A 23,560-nucleotide genomic window follows, 5' to 3' on the forward strand; every position below is an offset into this window, starting at 1 on the left:
AAATGTTGGAAATGTAAGGAAAATGAAGGAACATTTTTCCACCTCTGGTGGACATGCCCTAGAGTGAAGGCCTTCTGGGAGACAATATATAATGAATTAAAAAAGGTGTTTAAATACACCTTTACCAAAAAACCAGAGGCCTTTCTCTTGGGTATTGTAGGCCAGGGTGTGTTAAAAAAGGACAGAACATTCTTTATGTATGCAACAACAGCAGCAAGAATATTGATCGCCAAGAATTGGAAAACGCAGAAGCTACCCACTGTGGAAGAATGGCAGATGCAGCTGATAGACTACATGCAGTTAGCCGAAATGACCGGCAGAATTCGAGACCAGGGAGAAGAAAGGATGGAAGAAGATTGGAAGAAATTTAAGACTTATTTACAAAAATATTGTAATTTGGTTGAGTGCTGAATCGGATGCCAGAGCCGAAAATAACTGTCTATCACTAAATTAGATCTAAGGATGAATTATATGCTAACTAAATCAAGATTATGAGTAAAATAATAATTTGTTTGAAACTAATTTAATAATGATGCAAGTGTATGTGGGAGGTGTGGGGGAGTCTTATGTAACAATTGAAAGATGCTAAATGGACAATGTTGATTTGTGTTTATATAATATATGTTTTATGTGAAAAACTTTAATAAATATATATTTAAAAAAAAAAACAAATCCCCGCGACAGGGTGAGCTCCCGTTGCTCGGTCCCTGCTCCTGCCAACCTAGCAGTTCGAAAGCAGCGCAAAGTGCAAGTAGATAAATAGGTACCGCTCTGGCAGGAAGGTAAACGGCGTTTCCGTGCGCTGCTCTGGTTCGCCAGAAGCGGCTTAGTCATGCTGGCCACATGACTCGGAAGCTGTACGCTGGCTCCCTCAGCCAATAAAGCGAGATGAGCTCCGCAACCCCAGAGTCGGTCACGACTGGACCTAATGGTCAGGGGTCCCTTTACCTTTACCCAGAGCATGCCAGGGATCGAACCTAGAACTTACTACATGCAGATCTGCCCTAGGCTGAGGCTGCTGAACAGACTCTGGGGCTAGGGGGAATTCTGGGGATCTGCCACAGTTGCCATGCCAAGAGGGACTATGCTCCGGCAGGTTCCCTGTTTCATTGATTCTGGGTTTGCACTTGGGTGGATAAGCACAGATCTGCAGCTATAGAGCGCCATGGTGACTCCTGCCAATTGTTATCTTTATGGGCCAAGACCTTTCAGAGTTGGCAAGGTGTTTGGCATTGCCTGCCAGCCGCCCTTTCCCATGGGTGGGTCACTGTTTGCGAACCGTGCTGAGTGAGGACAGTCATTTTTTTTTGGCAATGCTGAGTTGGATTTTTACAAAAAGGGGAGAGTATAAAGCAAAGTACAGTCATACCTCGGGTTACAGACACTTCAGGTTGCGTTTTTTCAGGTTGCGGACCGCCGAAACCCAGAAGTACCGGAACGGGTTACTTCCGGGTTTCGGCGGTCGCGCATGCGCAGAAGCGACGAATCACAACCCGCGCGTGCACAGACGCGGGTTGCAAACGTGCATCCTGCACGAATCACGTTTGCAACCCGAGCGTTCACTGTACAAAACTCAATATCAACTTTTAAAATATCTTTAATATCTTTATATGTCTATATCTGTATCTATGTATCAATATTAATATTAATATGGATATCGATATCGATATCGACATATATCTCAAGGATGAGTTGGGTTCTCAGTGTGGGGGGAAGCTTAACTTTAGCAGTGGTTCAATGAAAGCCGCTAAGTGCTGTCAGAGGAAGGACTTGCTTCCCCCTGCCCCATGTGCCCCCCAGCTTGAGAGCACCCTGCTGATTTCAATTTCAAATACTTGAAAACTTCTTTCCCCCGATAATTTTTCACTGTTCTTTTTGTAAACTGTTTTGAGGTTTGCTTGTTTTACAATCACATTGCACGAAACGATGATTAAAAAAATGAATATCTCAGAAGGGGGTTGGTGGTGTTTATATTTTTGGACACACGCCATACCCTCCAACATTTCTCCCATGAAAATAGGGATGTCCCATTGCATAATGATAATTTTACTATTTATACCCCACACATCTTGCTGGGTTGCCCCAGCCACTCTGAGCAGCTTCCAACATATATAAAAACACAATGAAACATGAATAAAACTTCCCTATACACAGGATTGCCTTCTGATGGCTTGGGGGTCAGATAACTCCAGTGCTTTTTTTTCTTTAAAAAATGTTTAGCGGTACTCTCATTTTCCTACTCATATTGAAATACTGCCTCTCAATGAGGCCAAACTTAGATTCAAAAAATGTTTAGGGGTATGCGTGCCGCCAGAAAAAAGCACTGGATGACTCCATACCTTCCAACATTTCTCCATTGAAAAGAGGGACATCCTATGGAAAAGCGGGACAATCTGGAATCAGATCAGAAATCAGGGATTCTCTAAATCAGGGAAAATAGGGACACTTGGACACTTGCATCAACCAGAGCTCACGTGGGATCCTTTTTTTTTTTTTAGGACTCCCTTTTGATCAGGAGGCGGAAGCGGGGAGACTTTTTTGTCGCATCAATAAGTAAATAAACAACAGCCTCTTCTCGCCTGGCTCACCGAACGGCGTCAAGATTCGGAGGGGCGGGGTTTGGGGCGGGGCCTCGCGGGAGGGGGCGTGGCCCTGCTTTTAAAAAAACCTCCTCGGCGCTCCCAAAAGTGGAGGCTCCCTGCGCGCTGCGATGGATCAAGCGCTCTGCCGTTCCGTGCTCATCACCGGCGCCAACCGGGGCATCGGCCTGGGCTTGGTCGAGGGGTTCCTGGCTGCCTCCCCCTGCCCAGAAGTCGTCATCGCCACCTGCCGGTGCCCTGAAAGCGCTCAGGTAAGGCGGACGCATTTCCCTTCACCTGCACGCACCCGAATCCCCCCAAGCCCACCTGGACCAGGATCCTAAGCCCCCCCCCCCCAGTGGCCAGCCAGGTAACAGAGTGGTGTAGTTGTTAGAGGCAACGCCGGCCAACGGGGGTTCGGATCCTGATCCCCTCCCGCCATGAAGATCACTGGGCGACCTTGGACTAGTCACAGGCTCTGCCAGACCAGCCTAACTCGCAGGGCTGTTTTGTGAGGATGAAACAGAGGGCGGGGGGAGATGAGATTTGCGGAGACCGCCTTGAGTTCCTTGGGAGGAAAGGGAGGATATAAATAAATATTGAGACCCTCCTCTCTCCACCCCTCCCCCCGCAAATCTCAGATCTGGAGAGAGCATCCTAAATCATGCTTCTTATGCTGATAGTTTTGGGAGAAACCTTACCCTCCCTATAGTGACGCTATAAGCCCTTCTGAAGATTTCCCCTCTGCTCCAGAATGGGGAGACCCTCAAGTTTCCCCTTTCCAACACACTGTATGCCTGTACAGTGGTACCTCGGGTTAAGTACTTAATTCGTTCCGGAGGTCTGTTCTTAACCTGAAGCACCACTTTAGCTAATGGGGCCTCCTGCTGCCACCGCGCCGCCAGAGCACGATTTCTGTTCTCACCCTGAAGCAAAGTTCTTAACCCGAGGTACTATTTCTGGGTTAGCGGAGTCTGTAACCTGAAGCGTCTGTAACCCGAGGTACCACTGTATCAGCAATGAGGTTCTGGGGTCTACTATCTGCTTTTCCATAGATGCTAAGGAAAACCACACAGATTTTTTTCATAAAATTATCATCCGGCTCTCTTGGATAAGTGGGTGGGAACAAAACCAGTCAGTCTTCCAGTGAGTGTGGTTGCATCATGGATTTATATAGGGGCTAGATGACCTTGCCAGTTTTATTTTAAATCTCTTTCTTTAACTCTACCCAATGCAGATGGTTGCCATTGCTCTTTCTGAGTGAGATTTAATTGGCATACCGGCAGATTCAGGACTGCACAGTTAAAGTGGATTATGTCCATAGATACGTACTTTTATTTGTACTTTTTATTTGCTGCCGCCTTTCCAAAGTTCAAACCATGCTCAAGGTGGTTTGCAGCATGAAAAAAAATACATAATTATGACATAACAAAAGCAGTCATAAACTGTTAATAAAACATTTTAAAATACACAACTAATCCGAACAATTTCCACATAAATCACAAGATCTAAAATAAAGATGCAAAAACAACAACAACACAGCAACACCCCCCCCAAAAAAATGCAAACACCCCAGACCAAGAGGCTTTTGTAGCTGGAGTCTGTCCAGCCCCCGCCCCCCAGCTAGGCTGAACAGGCCTGCAAGACAGGGAGAAAATCTTCCAGGACTCACCGATAATATAGTCTTTGGCTACTTCCGCCTCAGTTTTTTTGATTGGCAGGTCAATCAAAAGGTCGGACTTTTTGAGCTAACAGACTATTGGTTGCTTTGAGGCAACATCGTCCAGGCTTCCCAGAAACAAGTGGGGATGAATGCTCAACATGCCAACATCATCTAATCTTCCCACAGGCAAATCAGAATGAATCTTTGGTGAACAGGTTCCTGGAGGCACCTGCTTTCACCAACCTAAGCCGGTGTTTCTCAAACTTGGGTCTCCAGCTGTTGTTGGACTACAACTCCCACCATCCCTAGCTAGCAGGACCAGTGGTCAGGGATGATGGGGGTTGTAGTCCAACAACTGCTGGGAGAAACAATGATCTCAGGAACTGTTTCCTGGCCAGTCCCTCCCAAGTCACCAGTTGGAATAATTTCTCTCCAATTTACCTCACTCTACACTCGCTTAGTACACTGAACCCTCTCTGCTATTTTAATCCCCGTTCCCCCAGTTTGGAGAGATTCTTTTTTGCACCTCACTGCTGGGCAGATGAGTTCTGTCTCTGTCTATTTTGCAGGGAGGAAAGCGCACACTCTGTGCATCCTCAGAGGCGCTCTTGTGATTGAGCAGCACCATCTAGTTCCCTGGGCTGTGAATTCCATTGGGAAGAGCTGCCACTCAGTGTGGTAGAACAGTAGCTTTGCTTCCAAAGGTCCCAGGTTCAATCGCTTACGTCTCCAGGTGGGGCTGGGAGAGACTCTCAGATTTCCAAACTCAGGAAAAATGACTTGCAGTAGAGAGAAGGACTTGCAGAGTAGATGTTAACATTGTAACTATCATTTATTGCCTAGGAGGAAAGGGTGGAATCCAAATAGCCAGTTAGGGTAGTATTTCATCACAAAGCACAACGATTTTTGCTTTCATTAACGGACGTACTGCAATCCCAAAGTTTGTTTCCCGGTCAGTCCTTGCCAGCTCAGTGTGTTTGTGAAGTTGGGATTTTTTTTACCTTGACCTGCCTTGTCCCACACTCTCTTAGTACACTAAATTGTACTACATGTACCAGTTAGCTAAATATTAAAAGTAAAGGACCCCTGATGGTTAAGTTCAGTCACAGACGATTCTGGGGTTGCGGCACTCATCTCACTTTACAGGCCGAGGGAGCCGGTGATTGTCCACAGACAGCTTTTCCGGGTCATGTGGCCAACATGACTAAGTCACTTCTGGCACAACAAAACACCCAAACCAGAGCAGTGCACAGAAATGCCGTTTACCTTCCCGCCGGAGCGATACCCATTTACAGTGGTACCTCAGGTTAAGTACTTAATTCATTCTGGAGGTCCGTTCTTAACCTGAAACTGTTCTTAACCTGAAGCACCACTTTAGCTAATGGGGCCTCCTGCTGCCGCTGCACCGCCGGAGCACGATTTCTGTTCTTATCCTGAAGCAAAGTTCTTAACCCGAGGTACTATTTCTGGGTTAGCGGAGTATGTAACCTGAAGCGTATGTAACCTGAGGTACCACTGTATCTCCTTGCACTTTTTGGCGTGCTTTCAAACTGCTAGGTTGACAGGAGCAGGGACTGAGCAACGGGAGCTCACCCCGTCGTGGGGATTCGAACCACCGACCTTCTGATCAGCAAGCCCAAGAGAGTCAGTGGTTTAGACCACGGCGCCACCTGCGTCCCTAGCTAACTATTAGTAAAGGTAAAGGTACCCCTGCCCGTACGGGCCAGTCTTGCCAGACTCTAGGGTTGTGCGCTCATCTCACTCTATAGGCCGGGAGCCAGCGCTGTCCACGTGACAAGCTGCATCTGGCGAGCCAGCACAGCACACGGAACGCCGTTTACCTTCCCACTATAAAGTGATCCCTATTTATCTACTTGCACCCGGGGGTGCTAGGTTGGCAGGCGCTGGGACCGAATGACGGGAGCGCACCCCGCCGCGGGGATTCGAACCGCCGACCATGCAATCGGCAAGTCCTAGGCGCTGAGGTTTTACCCACAGCGCCACCCGCGTCCCACAAAGCTAACTATTAGGGGTGTACAATTCTCCCTAAGGGGTGGAAAGGCTACAGCCCAGTTAGACCATCGACAGGAGAAGAACGGTCTTGCCTAGGCTGGATTCAGACGCAGATAAAAATTGAGAGGCAGGCGGTTACAGTCCCTTGCCGCTGCCCCATACAGACATGCAGCATATTGGGGGTCCTGTTTCATTATGTCAGGATTGCAGTACCGTAAGTACCGCCTCTCTCCATATGAAACCTGAGATCATCATCTAAGGCCCTTTCCTGTGTGCCTCTGCCATGAGAGGTGCAGAGGGTGGCAGCATGAGAATGGGCCTTTTCTGTGGTGGCTCCCTGCTTGTGGAATGCTCTCCCCAGGAAGGCTTACTTGGCACCTTCCTTATAAAATGCCCCTCTTCAACCAAGCCTTCGGCTGATTAACAACCAATGCCCTTTGAAATGTGTTGTGGGTGGGTGGGGGGATTATTGGTTCCCCCCTTCTCTCGCAGCCCACTGGCTGAGCATCGAGGGGGTCCAGCCTGCCAGCCCAGAAAACCCACCCCCAGGTGAGTCACCCACTTGGGTTAATGCCGCTTATCTCATGGGGCGCTTTCAGCGTTACTTTCTGCAGGGTTGGATTGGTGCTCTTTTATGAAGAAGTAGTAGTAGTTTGGATTTGATATCCCGCTTTATCACTACCCTAAGGAGTCTCAAAGCGGCTAACATTCTCCTTTCCCTTCCTCCCCCACAACAAACACTCTGTGAGGTGAGTGGGGCTGAGAGACTTCAAAGAAGTGTGACTGGCCCAAGGTCACCCAGCAGCTGCATGTGGAGGAGCAGGGAATCGAACCCGGTTCACCAGATTACGAGTCCACCGCTCTTAACCACTACACCACACTACACCACCTTTAATTAACGAGAGTTGCCTGTGTTTATGACATATACCCCAAAACCGTCCTTTTCAAGACAAGCCTCATCCCAAACCTGCCAATCCTGGAATGAGACTTTATGCTCTGATAACACTACAATTCTTCACTTGGACTCATATTATTTTTCAGATCTTTGCAACTGGGCTCATTCCACATGCCTGCGTTACAGTTTTCCTTTTTCATCCTTTAATTTTTGTTTGTTTTCCCCTTTTTATTTATTGATACTTGTTCATAAATATACAGACGTTCGTACCCATTACAAAGTGTACTTTTACAATACGCTGAAATTAAAACAGCTGTTTAATATAGCAAAGAGCAAAGGCAGAAAGAAGCAAAGGGGAGAAAGAGAGAGAAAGCAAAAGAAGAGGAGGAGGAGAGAGGAGATTAAAGAAGCATTTCTATTATGTATTTTGTGGTTTTTATATTGTATTTTTATGTTGTGAACCTGCCAGGGATCTATGGAAGAAGGGCGGTAAATACATTTAATAAAGAAGACAAATAATAATAATACTATTGCTATCCTTTGGGTGGAGGAAGGCTGGCGAGGGCTCCCATTAAAATTCATTTAGGCAGATGGGATGTCCACAAATGTTGGTCTTGTTCTTTCTTTCTAGGAGCTACAGAAACTCTGCAAGCAGTACAGCAACATCAGGGTTTTGCCGCTTGGTAAGCAAAAAGTTTCCTCTTCTGCTCTGCGCCTGACGGCCCCCATGAAAATATCTGAAGCTTGGGTCTCCAGCTGTTACTGGACTACAACTCCCATCATCCCTGACCACTGGCCCTACCAGCTAGGGATGATGGGAGTTATAGTCCAACAACAGTTGGGGGGACCCGAGTTTGAGAGATACCGAAAGAAATGGGATTGTATCCAGTGTTAGTCCTGCTCAGAGTAAACCTGTTGAAACTGAAGGACGAGGGGATGTGACGACTCCCCTGTTAGGAAGTATGGGGTTTTCTAATTGAGAGAAAGGTGAATCAGAGGTGGTAGGACTGAAATTTACAAAATGGCTTTTAGGGTTTTAATGGTAAGAAAAGGTTAAAGTAAATTAAGACAATTAAATGACAGAAAACAGTGAAAGATGGAAAGGATTTGCTGAAATAATTAATAACTAGAACACAAAAAGGGAGGTGTGAGGAGGTCGATGAAACAAGTTAATGAAAGATAAAGATATGGAAATATTGGATGTGTTTTTAACTGTTTTTGCTTTTGTTTTTGTTTTGATATATTGTGTCTTTTGTTTTTTTTATATTGTAATGTATTGATTTGTATTGTTTATTTTTTCTTTTTCTTTTTTACTTCTTTCTTTAATTCTTAAACTTTTAATAAATATTATTTTTTTTTAAAAAATGAAATTTACAAAATGGCATGGAGATAGTGGATAAGGAAATGTTTTCCTCCCTTATTCAGAAAGAGTGCATGTCTTTTCTTCTTCTCTTGTAACACGAGAACTTGGAGACGTCCAATGAGGCTGAAAGCTGGAAGGTTTAGGACAGGTGAAAGAATATATTACTTCATGCAGTGCATAGTTTAGCTATGGAACTCACTGCCACTGGAGGCAACGATGGCCTGCCACCAACTTGGATGGCTGTAAGTTGGGTCCTGCTTGTGGACTTCCCTTGGGGTCAGCTGGTTGGCTACTATGAGAACAGGGCTCTGGACTCGATGAACACCTGGCCTGATCCAGCAGAGTCTTCTTATGTTCTGAGCATAATTAAGACGGGCCCATTAATTTCCATGGGTCTACTTTGAGTAAAACATTGGTTACAAACAACCGTGGGAGAAAGGCCATGAATTGCACATCATTTGCAAATGCAAAGTACAACAACGAAGAGAACAAATCCCAATCGTTGACCGATTTCCATTCTTGCACACAGACCAGCATGTGAACTGCAGCAAATTCTACTTTGTTTCTCTGCAGAATTCTCTGACATCCCTAGTTGCCAGTCACTATAGACAAGGCTGACCTATGGATCATTGTTCTGGATCAGTTACTCCTTAACTGCTCTCTCCTCCCCACCCACTCTGGACACCTCGGTGAGAGAGCTATGCAGAAGTTGACAGGTTCAGTCCCCAGGTAGGGCTGGGGATGTCTACTGTCTGAAAGCCCGGAGAGCTTCTGCCAGTCAATGTAGACAGTATTGGGCTAGATAGACCGGCAGTCTGACTCTCTATTATGCATCATCTTCTCCTGTGTTCTCGAATCCAGATGTGGTTTCCGAAAGCAGCATCAAGGAAACGGTCAAGAAGGTGGAAGACATTGTTGGGGAGAAAGGGCTGAACTGCCTCATCAACAACGCTGGCATCAATGTCTTAGGTTCTCTGGAAGACGTCACCACAGAAGCCATGCTCAGGACCTTCGAGACCAACACTGTTGCCCAGCTAATGCTCTCCAAGGTAAGAACAAAGTCGGTAAATCTGGCATCTGATCTGGTGCAACACATGTCCTGTGTTGGTGCAACACATGGTCTGATCTGGTGCAACACATGTCCTACATGTCTGTGACTGGCAAGAGTTTCTGACTCCCAAGTCGCTTTAAACAATTATTGTTTTCCCTCCCCCACCCCACCCATCTAAAGTATGTTCCTAGAATTCCTTATCCACGAGAGCTCAGATAAAAGTTGCACTTCAGTCTGTACCCAGCGTATCACTCATATTGGCTTGGCACAGATTTTGCATCTGCCTCCACACCTGGCTCCTGTAGATGGACTCTGGGGCTCTAGCAGAGAGGCAGTCAGTCATTGATGTCTTGGGAACTCCTCATTGCAGCTCTGTTTCACACAGGTCATCATGAGAAACACTCCACTGTGAAATTGGCTGCAGAATTTCACTTCAGTGAGAAATCACAACTTTTGATTGTTGTTTTTTTTAAATCAAGTTTCTAGTCCTTATGTTCAATCCCCCCCCCAAATAAATTAATATATAGATAAATAAATCAAGTTTCTATTCCTTTGGACCCGGAGGATCGGTTTGAGTCTCAGAACTGCCTGAATCTCAGAAGCTGGAAGAATTTCCAAATAAGATTTCTCAGGAGATAGGAAATAAGAGGATATGCAAATTTGCTTTAACTTGCAGAGTGTATCCGCCCTTTTGTAGGATTTGCTAACTTGCTGAAAGGTTATGTTTTTATTTGTTTTAAGGAAATGCTAACTGCGTGCTCTTTTAAAAAATACGTTGCCTGTGCAGACATCACCTTCCGATTTCCCGTTAAAAACAAATAAATTCCTTTAGGCATTTCTGCCGCTTTTGAAGACAGCTGCCAAGCAAAGTTCCACCATGGGGTGTCACCGTGCTGCAATTGTCAACATGTCATCCATATCGGCCTCCATAGGGCTTGCAAAATCCAATGACATTTACCACGCGGTATACCCTTACAGAATTTCGAAGGTGAGTGTTCTTAGTAGGTAATTATATTGGGAGAATGGAGAGGGGGCAGGCGGGGGGGGGGAGTGGGAAGAGATGTAAGATAACTTTCAAAGTGACGAGTTGCATCTGATGCTACTCCTAACTTGGTGTACACCTCTTGAAGTTAATGGATCTACTCAGCAGTGCTCCAAACCATGAATCCTTAGAATGAATGGGCTCTAACTCAGTGTTGGAGCATCTGCTTTGCATGCAGAAGGTCCCTGGGTTCAGTCCCCACCATTTCCAGGAAGAGATGGGACAGACCTTATTAATCTGCAGGAGGTAACTGGGCCTATTTCACCTATTGACTGGGAAGAAAATTGGAATATAGCTCTGAAGGTAGCTTTAGATACAACTCAGTCTATCTGAAACCTCACAGGCACCCTTGGTGGGGATACGGGAGAGGGCCTTCTTGGTGGTGGCTCCCAGACTTTGGAACTCCTTCCCTAGAGAACCTGGACTGGTTCCCTCCTGGCTCGTCCCTCTGCTGGCAGTTGCTGTGAACCACAGGAGGGGAGAGGGCTCTGGTGTTCAAACCCTGCTTGTGGGTTTCCCACGTACATCTGTTTGGCCACTGTGAGAGAAGAGGATACAGGACTCCATGGGCCATTGAGCTCATCCAACAGGCTCTTCTTATGTTCTTGATGGGATGGGAACCTAACTGCACAATAAGAAAGGAAGTCGGCAAGGTAGAAGGTGGTGAACCAGGATACAGAGGTGACTGGGTTTGCACAAAAGAGCATCTCAAATTCCAAAGAGCTAGCGTATTTCCATAGCTTGATATCCTCTGCCCAGCCAGTAAAAGTTGATTTCCAAATAGTGGTTCCAGTTGATATCATCCCTCTGGTTATATCTGCAGAGCTGGGTTCCCAACAAACAGATCTAATTTGACACCCGCTTTAAATCTCCAAAGGGCCATTAAGGGTTTTTTAGTTCTTCTTGGGTGGAGATGAGATTTTCAGAAGCAAACAAAATCATTCCTCCTGATGCATTCTCAGTGAGTCAGCTACAAACAAACACCTAACATTCCCTAGCCAGCCAGGGATTCAAATATTAGGTGTTACCTTGACAGGAATGATATTGTATTAGTTGAGGAAGGTTGCAGCACACCCTCTGCAAATTTAAGAGCTGGATTAAAATACGTATGAAGAGAATAGAGGACAAAGAGCTGAGCGCTCTTATCGCCTCTTGACGCAACATGAGATTTTAGGGTCAGAGAGAAATCCCCAGTATTTTTCAGCCTTTTATGGAGGGGCATTACTTCAGACTTTTATTGTAGGTAAATCTCTTGGAATGTGGCAGGACTAGCTAACAAAATAACTAATAAGGAGGTGGTTACCCCTTTGAAGAAATATTACATGACCGGCCTCCAAGAAACCAGGATTGGCTTGGACCAGATTGACATTAATATGAAGGGGTTTAATTATTGGATAATACCTGCCCCCAAGTTGCTAAAGTATGGTCTTGGGGTTTCATCACATGTGTATCTTCTAGATATGATACATTATATGATTTGTGCTGTATTTGTGATGTTCTGTTATGGTTTATTATGCTGCTTTTGTTTATTGTTTTTAAGCCGCTTTGGGATTCATTGGAATGAAAAGCGAGATAAAAATGCAATCCGTCAATCGATCCTGATTTTTCAGCAGCTTTTGATTCACTCAGTCATAATTGTCCTTGAGATAAGGATTGATAGAAGATTGCTGATGCTGATGCAAGGACTTCATTGGGATACCAAATTCCATCCAAATTATGATAGAATTTATCTCTAGGAAGAGATCAGTAGTCGCCACTTGAAACTATGCTTTCTTCCTTTGTTTTATTTATATTTTAAATGAAAACACTCTGTCTGACCTTGATAGTTTGGGATAAAAGTTGGCAGAGAGTGAATTGGTTCACATTAGCTGAAACCTCCTTATAATAATTTATTTTGAGTTCTTTTTAAAAGGCGGTGGACTGCTGCCAACATTAGTCTTACGCAGAGTAGATCCATTCAAATTAATGGGCAGGATTTAAGTTAGCTTCATTAATTTGGATGTGTCTTATCTGAGCAAAATTTAGCTATAACTCTATATCAAGATATGTGTGTAGGGGGAGTGTTAATGCACAATTGCTATTATTAGAAATTAAAAAAAAGAGTAATTATCAGTGGGAGCTCCTACGAGTTGCGTTCAATGAAGTTTTACTCAGAAGACTCATTCAAATTAATGAACGTGACAAAGTTAGGTCTATTGACTCCAATGAGTCTGCTTTGAGTAGGACAAGCATTGGCTTTGACCCGATGTTTCGAATTCCTGATATTACTGACGTGTTGTTTGTTGCTTAAAAGTGGTTCATTGCTCAATAATAAAATAATTTTGCGAAAAGAAAAAAGATGAGTTTTCATAGAATTGTCGAGATGATTCAGCCCCCTGCAATGGAGGAATCTTTTGCCCGACGTGGGGCTCAAACCCACCACCCAGAGGTTAAAAGCCTCATGTCATCTAACTCTTTCCACTTCTCTCCCTGACCTCCCTCCAAGGCGGCACTAAACATGCTCACAAAGTGCCTTGCTACAGACCTGAAATTGGAAGGGATCCTCTGCATCGCCCTCCACCCAGGCTGGATCCAAACGGATATGGGAGGGACAAAGGTCAGTAAAGTCAATCTTTTCTCCCCCACTCTTGTTTAAGCAAGTTCTTTGCCCGCCATGTGTTGTTGTTCCTGTCAGTATTTTCATCCCTCCCATTGCAAGGATCACCAGTTCCTTGTGAGAAAGAAAGGAGGGGGCGAAAGCTACTCTTCCAGACTTCCGTGTCCAGTACTGTGTGGCTTTTTCTTTGATCTGTCAATAATAATAATAATAATAAATTTATTATTTATACCCCTCCCATCTGCCTGGGTTTCCTCAGCCACTGTGGGTGGCTTCCAACAGAATATCAAAATACAATAATATATTAAACATTAAAAGCTTCCCTAAACATCTTGTCTAGAGACAAGATGGCAGTATGAGAGAGCTGTTTCTCTCGTACACGTTTGTTAAAGGTAAAGGGACCCCTGAACATTAGGTCCAGTCGTGGCCGACTCTGGAGTTGTGGCGCTCATCTCGCTTTATTGGCCAAGGGAGCCAGTGTACAGCTTCCGGGTCATGTGGCCAGCATGACTAAGTCGCTTCTGGTGAATCAGATGAGCACACGGAAACGCCATTTACCTTCCCGCCAGAGCGGTACCTATTTATCTACTTGCACTTTGACATGCCTTCAAACTGCTAGGTTGGCAGGAGCAGGGACTGAGCAACGGGCGCTCACCCTGTCGCAGGGATTCGAACCACCGACCTTCTGATCGGCAAGTCCTAGGCTCTGTGGTTTAGCCCACAGCTCCACCCGCATCCCACGTTTGTTATGTTCTTTTATTTGTTTAATTAGAAGAAATAAATTAGGTATGCAACAAAACCTCCGCAGCTTTGCTTCCGTTACTCTGCTGCATTTGAGGTGCTCTCATGAGCAAATGTGAGTCCACAGCACCAGAACCTATTCCTTGGGAATGCTGTGTTCTGTTCCTGCATTCCTGTGATCGAAAGGTCAGAGAAGGTGCTCCCGACACCCAGTACATGCAGGCGCTGAAGACGTGGGCTGTACATGGGTGTACGGAAAATTCCCTCCGTTTTTTATGTTTGGGGTGGGGTGGGGTGGGGTGAGTGTGGATGCTTTACGTTGCCATTCCTTGAGCTTGTTTGCAGGGTGCTGTGTGCCAAAGACACAAATTCCCTTTCCCTTAAAAAACTGGAAATCTGACAAACTTCCATCTACGCAAGATTGGATCCAAAAATCGACTGAGTATGCGGAGTTAGATAAAACTTGTCTGAAAAAAATAAAGAATAAACCAGAACAGGTGTTTGTTTCAAAATGGGACTTCCGGGGAGGTGCCTCCGGTAATGGCTGAATTCCTCTGATCGGGAGGAATTTGCCCCGTGGGAATTTGGGTCTGTACCGCCATGGCGAAGGCGGAGACCTGTAAAAATCACAGGCGGGAGAAGCCTGTGAACGTGGATTTGGCGGGCACCTTTTGCGCCTCCCCTACTCGCGGGGAAACCCGGTTTCGGGGATCCGGAGTGACGTGGGGTGAGTGGCGCGGTGCTTCGAACGTCTGCTTTGTTCAGTTTTGATGTATGGCTTTTTCCACTGTGCGTTAATAATATATATTTTTTTAAAAGGAAAGGGGCAGACTGATCAGTGTCTTATGAACACGTAACATTGCCTTGCACTGATCCAGCCCATTTAGCCTTCCATTTATCAATGGAGGCTGATACATTGGGGTGCAGGGGGCCCCAATGCCTCAGTCTGCCCTCTCCCAGGTCCCGCCTGCCTACTAACTTACAACCAGTCTAGGTGGTGGCCCTGCCTGCCAGCTGTTGCCCCTTGTAGAATTCAGCAAGGAGGACGGGGGCAAAACTAGAATGAGTTGGCTCTGCCTATTGCTGGCTCTAGCACCACCTACTGTTGGTCTCCCTGCCTTCCACCCTACCAGTTGCCACTGCCTTCCAGTACTGTCCTGGCCCCAAAATGGCAACTAGGCATTCCGTTTTGGTGCCTGTAACCCTGGTTTAAGGAGCCGTTTGGTGCCTAGCTTATATATCTGAGTTTCTAACACTGGCTACCAATGGACTACTAACTGAGGCCATTCAGGGCTTTAAAGGTCAGCACCAACACTTTGAATTGTGCCCAGAAACATGCTGGGAGCCAATGTGGGTCTTTCAGAACCGGTGTTCTGTGTTTTATGTGTGGGTCTCCTTTATTTTATTTTGAAGGACACTGCTGCTGTAATAAGCTTGCCCCCCCCCCTCTCTCTCTCCCCTTCTCCTCTGTTCTCCTAGGCTCCATTGAAGGTGCAAGATGCTGTCCCATCGATCATCTCTCTTTTAGCTCAGCTCAGCGAAAAAGACAATGGTGCTTTTCTGGATTGGGAAGGGAAAACTTTGCCCTGGTAGCAGTAGCTCCTGGATTCCAAGAACCTGAAGCAACAGCTTGAATCTGGATATACACATTTTAACAGGAATGGACTTTGATTTGCTCACTGGTGTTCCGCCTCACTGTGTTTTTAACATACACGTAGCAATAGCTATATTGAATGTGGTCCAAAATCCACCTCCGTCCATCGTAGCTAGTAGCTGTTTAACAGGCCTCCCACATAGGAAGCTGCCTCATATCACGTCAGACATTGGTCCATTTAGTTCTGCATTGTCTACACTGACCGGCAGCAGCTCCCTGGGGTTTCAGGAATGGGACATTCCCAGCCCTCCGTATGAGTTAGGCCAGGCTGCATCCATAGCTGGGACAAGTATTCTACCACACAAGCAATCAGAAAACTATCTCAGCCTATCAAAGCATGGATTACCTCAGCAAGGATCATGCCAATCTGATTAGTTGCTCGGCAACACCTCCACTCTGAGAGTTTGTCTGGCTGTCAATAGTGAACACTTAGCTTACTAACTGAATGATCCCTGCTATTGTATTCCCAACAAGGTCGTGGTGAATAGTGTCCAAGAGGGCTCAGATTAATTTGGATACTCAAGACAGAAAATCCCACTGGTGTATTTCCTCTTTCCTGGTAGTAAAAATACAAAAAAATAAAATAAAATCATTTATTAGTCGCTTCCCACAAGACATCACAAAGCAATTTACAACATATAGTCCATAAGTTTATTGTTCTGGCCAGAGGCCATGACAAACTTGTAGCAATAGTATTAATAAAATAATACAGAACACACATCTATAATATAGGCCAACGTCTATGATGTAACGGAGGCAAGATAGCAGAGATAACAAAAAGCTTAAATCTAGCTTGATTTCAGATTAAACCTCCGAATCACCACCACAACTTATAGTGATTTCATCTATCTCATTTTTCCTTATTTATTTTGCACCCAGTGCACAGAGGGCCACTCTGTGTGTTGCCAAGCTATTATTGTCACTCAAAAGAAATGGAACCATTTCTGCCAGGGTGCACCTGCTTGATTGTGTGAATGTGATCTTGGGTCTATATAAGGTGCAGGCTAACAGATAATGAATGTCTTCCACCTGAGGCTGACCACAAATACAAAGTCTATCTGCGTACAGGACCTTGTAGCAGTCATCCCAAACTGCAGTGGGAATCACTTGGAAACGCAGCTCAATAAATACATTTCTTAAGGAAATTGGTGAGAGTCTGGTCACATAACTGAAGTGAAGGCACAAGACAGGTGTTGATCATCATGTGAGCTGCGCACAGGTGGGCTGAAGCAAGCTGCTGGCCAGTCCTGTGGAGCCTCCTTTTATTGAGACAAATATGCAAGCTAGGCAGATACATTTTGGGCTGTGACCTTTACACATCTTCCGTCCCGAGATCGTGGGGTGGTACAAAGTTATTTTGGCACCTGTTTCCACAGTGTCATTTTCCCCTTGCACAGTGTATGACGAAGGAGACAAAAGGTCTCGGAGACAAAGGTTACAGACAGGACACCGCCGACTACTGAGACTGCAAAAGGTCAGACAGAGGGAACGATGTTCCAACAGCCGTGGCTTGTCTGAGGGGGGGGGTGTACCCCGCACCCCAGGGTCACGCGTGCAGGCAGAATGTGACTGCCTGCTGGTGGGGAGTGTGCTCCCTCCGGACCTCACTCCCCACTCCGCGATTATCCCTACAGATAACTATCTCTAAAATGCTCTGTTCTCAAGAGCAGATGCCAAGGGGGGAATCTGGTGTTTCTAATTAGTTGCGGGTCCCTTCTGAATTCTATCCAGAAGTTCCAACCCCGTAGATGACACTTAAAGTCAATGCAGAGCTCAGTTCTGGAAAATAATAATAGTCTGAAACATCTTGACAAGCTGCTTTACAGAGTTGCTTATCACTCAATTCTATATTGTACAGCAGGGGGGGGGGGATGACTGGCATGGTAGCAATTCTTTTAATACACATTAACTAAGCACAGTCCACTCTTGCCTTAATTGTTGGCCACCTGGATTCTGTATGAAGAAGATATTCTGATATATATTCCTGATGGTAGAGTGTTTTCTGCACAGTATTCAAAATTTAAATGGGGTTTGATTCGGAGCACCAGATCTCAACACCATAGAGCATTTGAGTAAGCACTTTACTACCAAATATCTTTAGGGTTCAATCAGCTGCCCTCCCTTTCTGTAATAAAACTTCATCAATGCTCCCATAGTTTGCTTTGTGTTGACTCTCACTGCCTCCATATGTCACTGCCAAGAGAGGGTTTCACTCAATACACCCAGAGATATCTAAATTAGGATGTTTGTTCTAGAGCTTGTTGTTCTTAGTATAGTTCCTTATCATATGGTTCCAAGTAAAGCATTGGTCAATGTTACCGTGTCCTCCTCTGACCCCAATCTAATTGGCTAATAGTTTTGTGGGTCATTCCTATCCCTTCTTATAAATTGGGGAAATGATACTCATACCATCCAGAGGGCATTTGGCCTGTGTTGTTTTAGTGGTAAATAAGCCAGGCAGGCTAGGCACCCACCATTCTATGTATTCTTTATAGAACAGGCAGAAGCAAATCTCCAGGAAGTTTATTTGATTTCAGGCAGGAAATAAGGACATTTATCTCATTACAGGAGACTGGCTGCTATTCAGGTCGGTAGGGAAATCCTTACATGCTATTAGTGCATGTGATTGACCAGACTGACCACTGAAAATACTGCAAAAATATTTAACTGAATTGGAGGCAGGGATTGAGCCTTCCTGTGATGATCACCCACTAATGAACTGTTATTGTGTCAATGACATATTGCGAAAGAGTAAAGGGGAAACAAACCCAGTCTGGAGAGGCCCTTAATCAGCCCATCCAAGATTTCCTTTAATCAGGGGATGTGCTGGACGATTTCAAGTTCATTCTTCATAAACAACATTGAGTAACAAAGCAACAGGACAACCACAACTTCATACAGTGGTGCTGTTTGGTAACTATAGGGTTGCCATATTTCAAAAAGTAAGAACCAGGACACCCCGAAAGTTGATCCAAGACGAAACGCTGCCTTTCAGAAATTCCCCCCAGATGTCAATTCTGCCATTGAAATTCCGGTAGTGTCCAGGAAAATCTGGACGCATGGCAGCCCTAGTTTGTGGAGTTAATGATCTGGGGAGTGTGATCTTTCAATGGGATTCCTTCAAAGCATTGCAAGCAGTCAACCCTGCCATTTAGCATGCGTGCCTGCACACACACAAACCTTTCTGCTGAGTGGAGCCCTGGACTTCTTCCCATAAGTCCATTTTATAAAGTGGTACCATGGGTTAAGAACTTAATTCGTTCTGGAGGTCCGTTCTTAAACCGAAACTGTTCTTAACCTGAGGTACCACTTTAGCTAATGGGGTCTTCTGCTGCCGCTGCACCGCTGCACGATTTCTGTTCTCATCCTTAAGCAAAGTTCTTAACCCAAGGTACTATTTCTGGGTTAACGGAGTCTGTAACCTGAAGCGTCTGTAACCTGAAGCATCTGTAACCCGAGGTTGTTTAGTCGTTTAGTCGTGTCCGACTCTTCGTGACCCAATGGACCAGAGCACGCCAGGCACTCCTGTCTTCCACTGCCTCTCGCAGTTTGGTCAAACTCATGCTGGTAGCTTCGACAACACTGTCCAACCATCTCGTCCTCTGTTGTCCCCTTCTCCTTGTGCCCTCCATCTTTCCCAACATCAGGGTCTTTTCCAGGGAGTCTTCTCTTCTCGTGAGGTGGCCAAAGTATTGGAGCCTCAGCTTCGGGATCTGTCCTTCCAGTGAGCACTCAGCGCCGATTTCCTTCAGAATGGAGAGGTTTGATCTTCTTGCAGTCCACGGGACTCTCAAGAGTCTCCTCCAGCACCATAATTCAAAAGCATAAATTCTTCGGCGATCAGCCTTCTTTATGGTCCAGCTCTCACTTCCATACATCACTACTGGGAAAACCATAGCTTTAACTATACGGACCTTTCTTGGCAAGGTGATGTCTCTGCTTTTTAAGATGCTGTCTTTTTAAGATGCTGTAACCCGAGGTACCACTGTATAATGAGTCACACCTTTCATCAATCTAGCCATGAGATGGGGAACCTGTGACCCTCCAGATGTTGACGGACTCCAGTTCCCATCACCTCCAGCCAGCACAGCCAATGGAATCAGCGATGGTGGGTGTTGGAGTCTAGCAACATCGGCAGGATCCGGACTGGCAATACCTCTCCTGCTCCTGAGCGGCGTTCCTGCTTGGTTGCCAGGGCGGGGATTAAGCTCGCTGCGTTGCTATCCCACGGACTACCGCCAGAGGGGAGCAGCGGCAAATGGGGAAAGAAATGTAGGAACTTTTTTTGCGCCGGAACTTCCGGATGACTGGGAGGGACCGAGCTGCTCTGCCGGAAGTTACCCGTTCAAACAGCCCCCTTCATCGTGAACGGGATGGTAAGCCCTTGTGGATGGTAAGTTAAGATTGATGAGCAGCGCTTCTTCTCTCCCTACACCCGGAAGTAGGAAAGATTGACTTTGATAGAAGCCGTGTATTCATTTTGGAGGCTACATTAGTGTGTTATCTATGGTAAGAGTGCTAATAAGAGTGACTGTTAATACTGTATATACGGGAAAGCTTTTAAGAGGCGGGGAGAGGCTACGTTGGGGTCCTGCCTTATTAAGGGGTCGCCAGTGATACGTGGTTTATGGTAGCCTGCGGTAGGGAGGGTCTAATTCTGGGGGGATTGACTGGGCAGTGGGGGACTCACCATCAGAAATGATGTTTCTGGGTGCGTTTCTGTACAGTAGTAGTGGTAATTTTTTATTTATACCCTGCTCATCTGGCTGGGTTTCCCCAGCTACTCTAGGCAGCTCCCAACAGAATATTAAAAACACGATAAAACATCAAACATTAAAAAGTTCCCTAAACATGTGACCTTTAACACATCTGCATAGGGCAGCTCTTTACACATCTCCAAAAAAGAAGGTAGGGAATGAGATGTGTATCAAAATCCGCCTGCTAATTTTGAAACAGAGGTGCTATACATACATCGCAGTGGGTTGGGGAAGATTTTGGCTCTGTAACCTGCATGCCTGCCTACTCGGTATGTTGTTCAGGTGCTTAACTTTTAACTTGGGACACAGGAAGTTGCTTTGTGCGCAATCGGTTCATTGTGCCACCCAGTCTACGCCAACGGGCAGCCAGAAAGTCCTGGGTTTCAGACAGGGGGACTGCGTCATCTCTTCCTAAAGATGGCAGGCATGCAAAGAAGATACTCTGAAACTAAGCTACAGCCCATGATTTCTGATGGTGTGTGGTTATGGGCACTGTATTTGAGGAAGGAGGGAACACAGTCCTATAACGTATAAAGGTTGTTTTTCCCTTTTAAAAATCTGTCTTGATTTCTGTTAGAGTGGTCCTCCAGTATGCTGCTACCACGGCTGACGTCTCAGATAGCGAGGGCCTCTCGCTTTGCAGGTAAGTGCAGCCATTCTTTGGGAATGTCGAGTAGACGCCATGCACCAGGTCAGACTATTTGCCCATCCAGACCAGTATAGTCTACCCTGGCTGGCAGAGGCTCTCTAGGGATTCAGACAGAGAGGGACCTTTCACATCACTTTGCAGGACCTTCCTGCAGCCAATCAGAAGCTGTCATTTGGTTTTCAAATGTTTTGGAAGTCGGACATACTTCTGGAACGGTTTTCATTTAACTTTCAAGCTACAACTGCATCTTAATTATATACACAGCCTGTCATTATGTAAGCCATTTTGTTTCCATGTGGGCATTAAACCAACTTTCCCCTAACTTTGTGTCCATCAGATGTTAGACTATCAACTCCCATCATCCCCAGCTAGCACTGCCAACAGTCAGAGATGATGGGAGTTGGAGTCCCAAAACCTCTGGAGTGTGTTATGTTGGACCCGGTCATCATGCCTTTTCTGTGACATGAAATGTTTCCTGCAGAATTTGTTTTATTTAGTCATTTTTATTTATTTAATATATTAACAAACTTTATATATCACTTGCTTGTAAGAGAACCTCAAAGCGGTTTACAAAAATATAACACAAAATGTCAAAATTATTGATTAAAAATGGTTTTAAAAAGGCGTTTGAAAGCATTCGAAAGATTATTGAAATAGTCAGTAGCTGATGCGTTAATTTTTAAAAAAATAATGAATGTTCACATATTTGCAAACTGTGCTTCCACACAGAACGCTTTCTGTCGAGATCGGCCATCTCGCTTCCAGTTCCTAGACTTGCAGCTTCCACAAATTACAGCACACTTCCCTCAAACAGAAATGGAGCCCAACCCCAGCAGTGGTACGCATTGGACCCTGAGCTGGAAGAAATCCTGGTGCCAAGGAAGATGTCGATCTCCCCCCTTGAAAGCTGGCTGACGGTCCAGTATGTCCTCCCTAAAGGTGGAGGCGCCATCAATGTTTATGAGAAGCTAGGCTATGAACCCAACCATCAGTATGAGCTCCCCACATCTTCCCGGGGTACAGAGGCTGAGGATGACAGCGAAGAGGGGGGAGGCGAGCTGAACCGGGGCAAAATGGAATGCAAGAACGTTCTGAAGATCCGAAGAAGGAAGATGAACAGACACAAGTACAGGAAGCTGATGAAGCGGACAAAGTTCTTGCGGAAGAAGGTCAGGGAAGGTCGGCGCCGGAGGAAACAAGTGAGTGTGGGAAGGGGAGATTCTGGGGACTGGTGCTGGCATAGTCTGTTTAGCTGAGGAATGGGGAACATCAGACCTGGGTGCTGACACGTAGCCCTCCAGTCATCTTTCTTTAGTGCTTTCACTAGGCTGCACCTCCTCTCTCTATGCCACACCTCGCACTGGCCCTGCTTCTCGCCCTGGAGTGTTTTTGCCTGGCCGGAATGTGTCCTTGAACTCTGATACAGCCTCTCGCTTATCTGGATGGAGGATAGAAAGGTTTGCATGTGCGTATAGGAACTAGCCTACAGAATGAAGGCAAAATTTACATTTGTACCCACTTTTGCTCCTGGCCCTGCCCAACACTGGCATGTGGCCCTTGGCCTGAATTCGTTCACACCTAACCACTTTCTGATTGCGCCCAGTCCCAAGGTTGAGCATTATCATAGAATCCTAGAATTGTAGAGTTGGGAATGACCACAAGGATCAGCTGGTCTAACCCCCTGCAATGCATGAATCTTTTGCACAACTTGGTGCTCAGAGCCATGACCCTGAGATTAAGAGTCTCATGCTCTAGTGACTGAGCTATTTCCCACTATAGTGCAAATAGATGTGTCAGAAGTGGGATATGAACCTGTGCCTCTTTCTGTTCCTGTGTGATACTGGTTCTTCACACCATACCCCCTTATCCAGTTGTCAGTTTCCTATGGACCACCTCTTTCAGTTTTGATGTCTCCTCATCATTTTCTGGACCCACATATAATTCTGCAATTCCTAGTTCTGCGCATTAATGGACTGCATCACGGCCATCCAGGACTTGCTGCCCCAAAGTACACAATATCCCAGGGGAGATGTCACTAGATCTTGGTTTTTTATGTCTTGTCTTTACAGAAAAGGTTTGAACGAGATCTGGAACGCGTCTGGAGGAGAGCCGGACTGAGGAAGGCTCCTGAGGGATGGACGGCACCCAAGATATATCTCAAGAATGTGAAGTCCGATTGACGTCACCATGAGGTTTTTTGTTTTTTTAATTAAACAATATTTAAAGCAGAAGGGCAATTCCTTATTTATTCATTTGTTGTTTCTATATATCTTTATATATATTTTATATATCTTCCTACTACCAAGACACACAAGGTGGTTTACAATTTAAAGCATTAAGACAAATGATATAACATATAAAAGTAGGATGGGGGTAGTCTGACTAGAGCAGGCCCTGTTGTCCCCTTGCCTTCTTTCCCCTCCTCCTAGGGCAAGATGTGTCCCCTGTGGTGGGGGGAATGGGAAAATCTGAATGGAGTAGGCTGTTTTTCCCAGAATCAGTGAAGAAATCTAGCTGGGATTGGGCAATCGGCATGTCCGCCCAACATCTGCAAATA

At 45.6% G+C, this 23,560-nt stretch overlaps 2 protein-coding genes across 4 annotated transcripts; both read left to right on the forward strand.

Moving 5' to 3' along the window:
* Positions 1–2,684: 2,684 nt before the first annotated feature.
* Positions 2,685–16,742, forward strand: LOC114602522 (C-signal-like). Its single transcript, XM_028740858.2, has 6 exons — positions 2,685–2,851; positions 7,782–7,833; positions 9,375–9,562; positions 10,397–10,552; positions 13,092–13,202; positions 15,423–16,742. Exons 1-6 carry the CDS (start codon positions 2,711–2,713, stop codon positions 15,534–15,536), a joined length of 762 nt encoding a protein of 253 aa, XP_028596691.2. The 5' UTR covers positions 2,685–2,710; the 3' UTR covers positions 15,537–16,742.
* A 3,135-nt stretch (positions 16,743–19,877) lies between these two features.
* On the forward strand, positions 19,878–23,234 carry AURKAIP1 (aurora kinase A interacting protein 1). 3 transcript variants are annotated; one of them, XM_028740856.2, is made up of 4 exons: positions 19,878–19,990; positions 20,932–20,997; positions 21,733–22,202; positions 23,073–23,234. In XM_028740856.2, exons 2-4 carry the CDS (start codon positions 20,946–20,948, stop codon positions 23,181–23,183), a joined length of 633 nt encoding a protein of 210 aa, XP_028596689.2. In that variant the 5' UTR covers positions 19,878–19,990; positions 20,932–20,945; the 3' UTR covers positions 23,184–23,234. The 3 variants fall into 3 exon arrangements, with proteins under 3 accessions (XP_028596689.2, XP_077787477.1, XP_028596690.2); XM_077931351.1 differs by having other exon boundaries at positions 19,912–19,973; XM_028740857.2 differs by having other exon boundaries at positions 19,923–20,106.
* Positions 23,235–23,560: the final 326 nt, after the last annotated feature.

This window comes from Podarcis muralis, chromosome 7 (assembly GCF_964188315.1).
Source record: "Podarcis muralis chromosome 7, rPodMur119.hap1.1, whole genome shotgun sequence".
NCBI classification, from domain to species: domain Eukaryota; kingdom Metazoa; phylum Chordata; class Lepidosauria; order Squamata; family Lacertidae; genus Podarcis; species Podarcis muralis.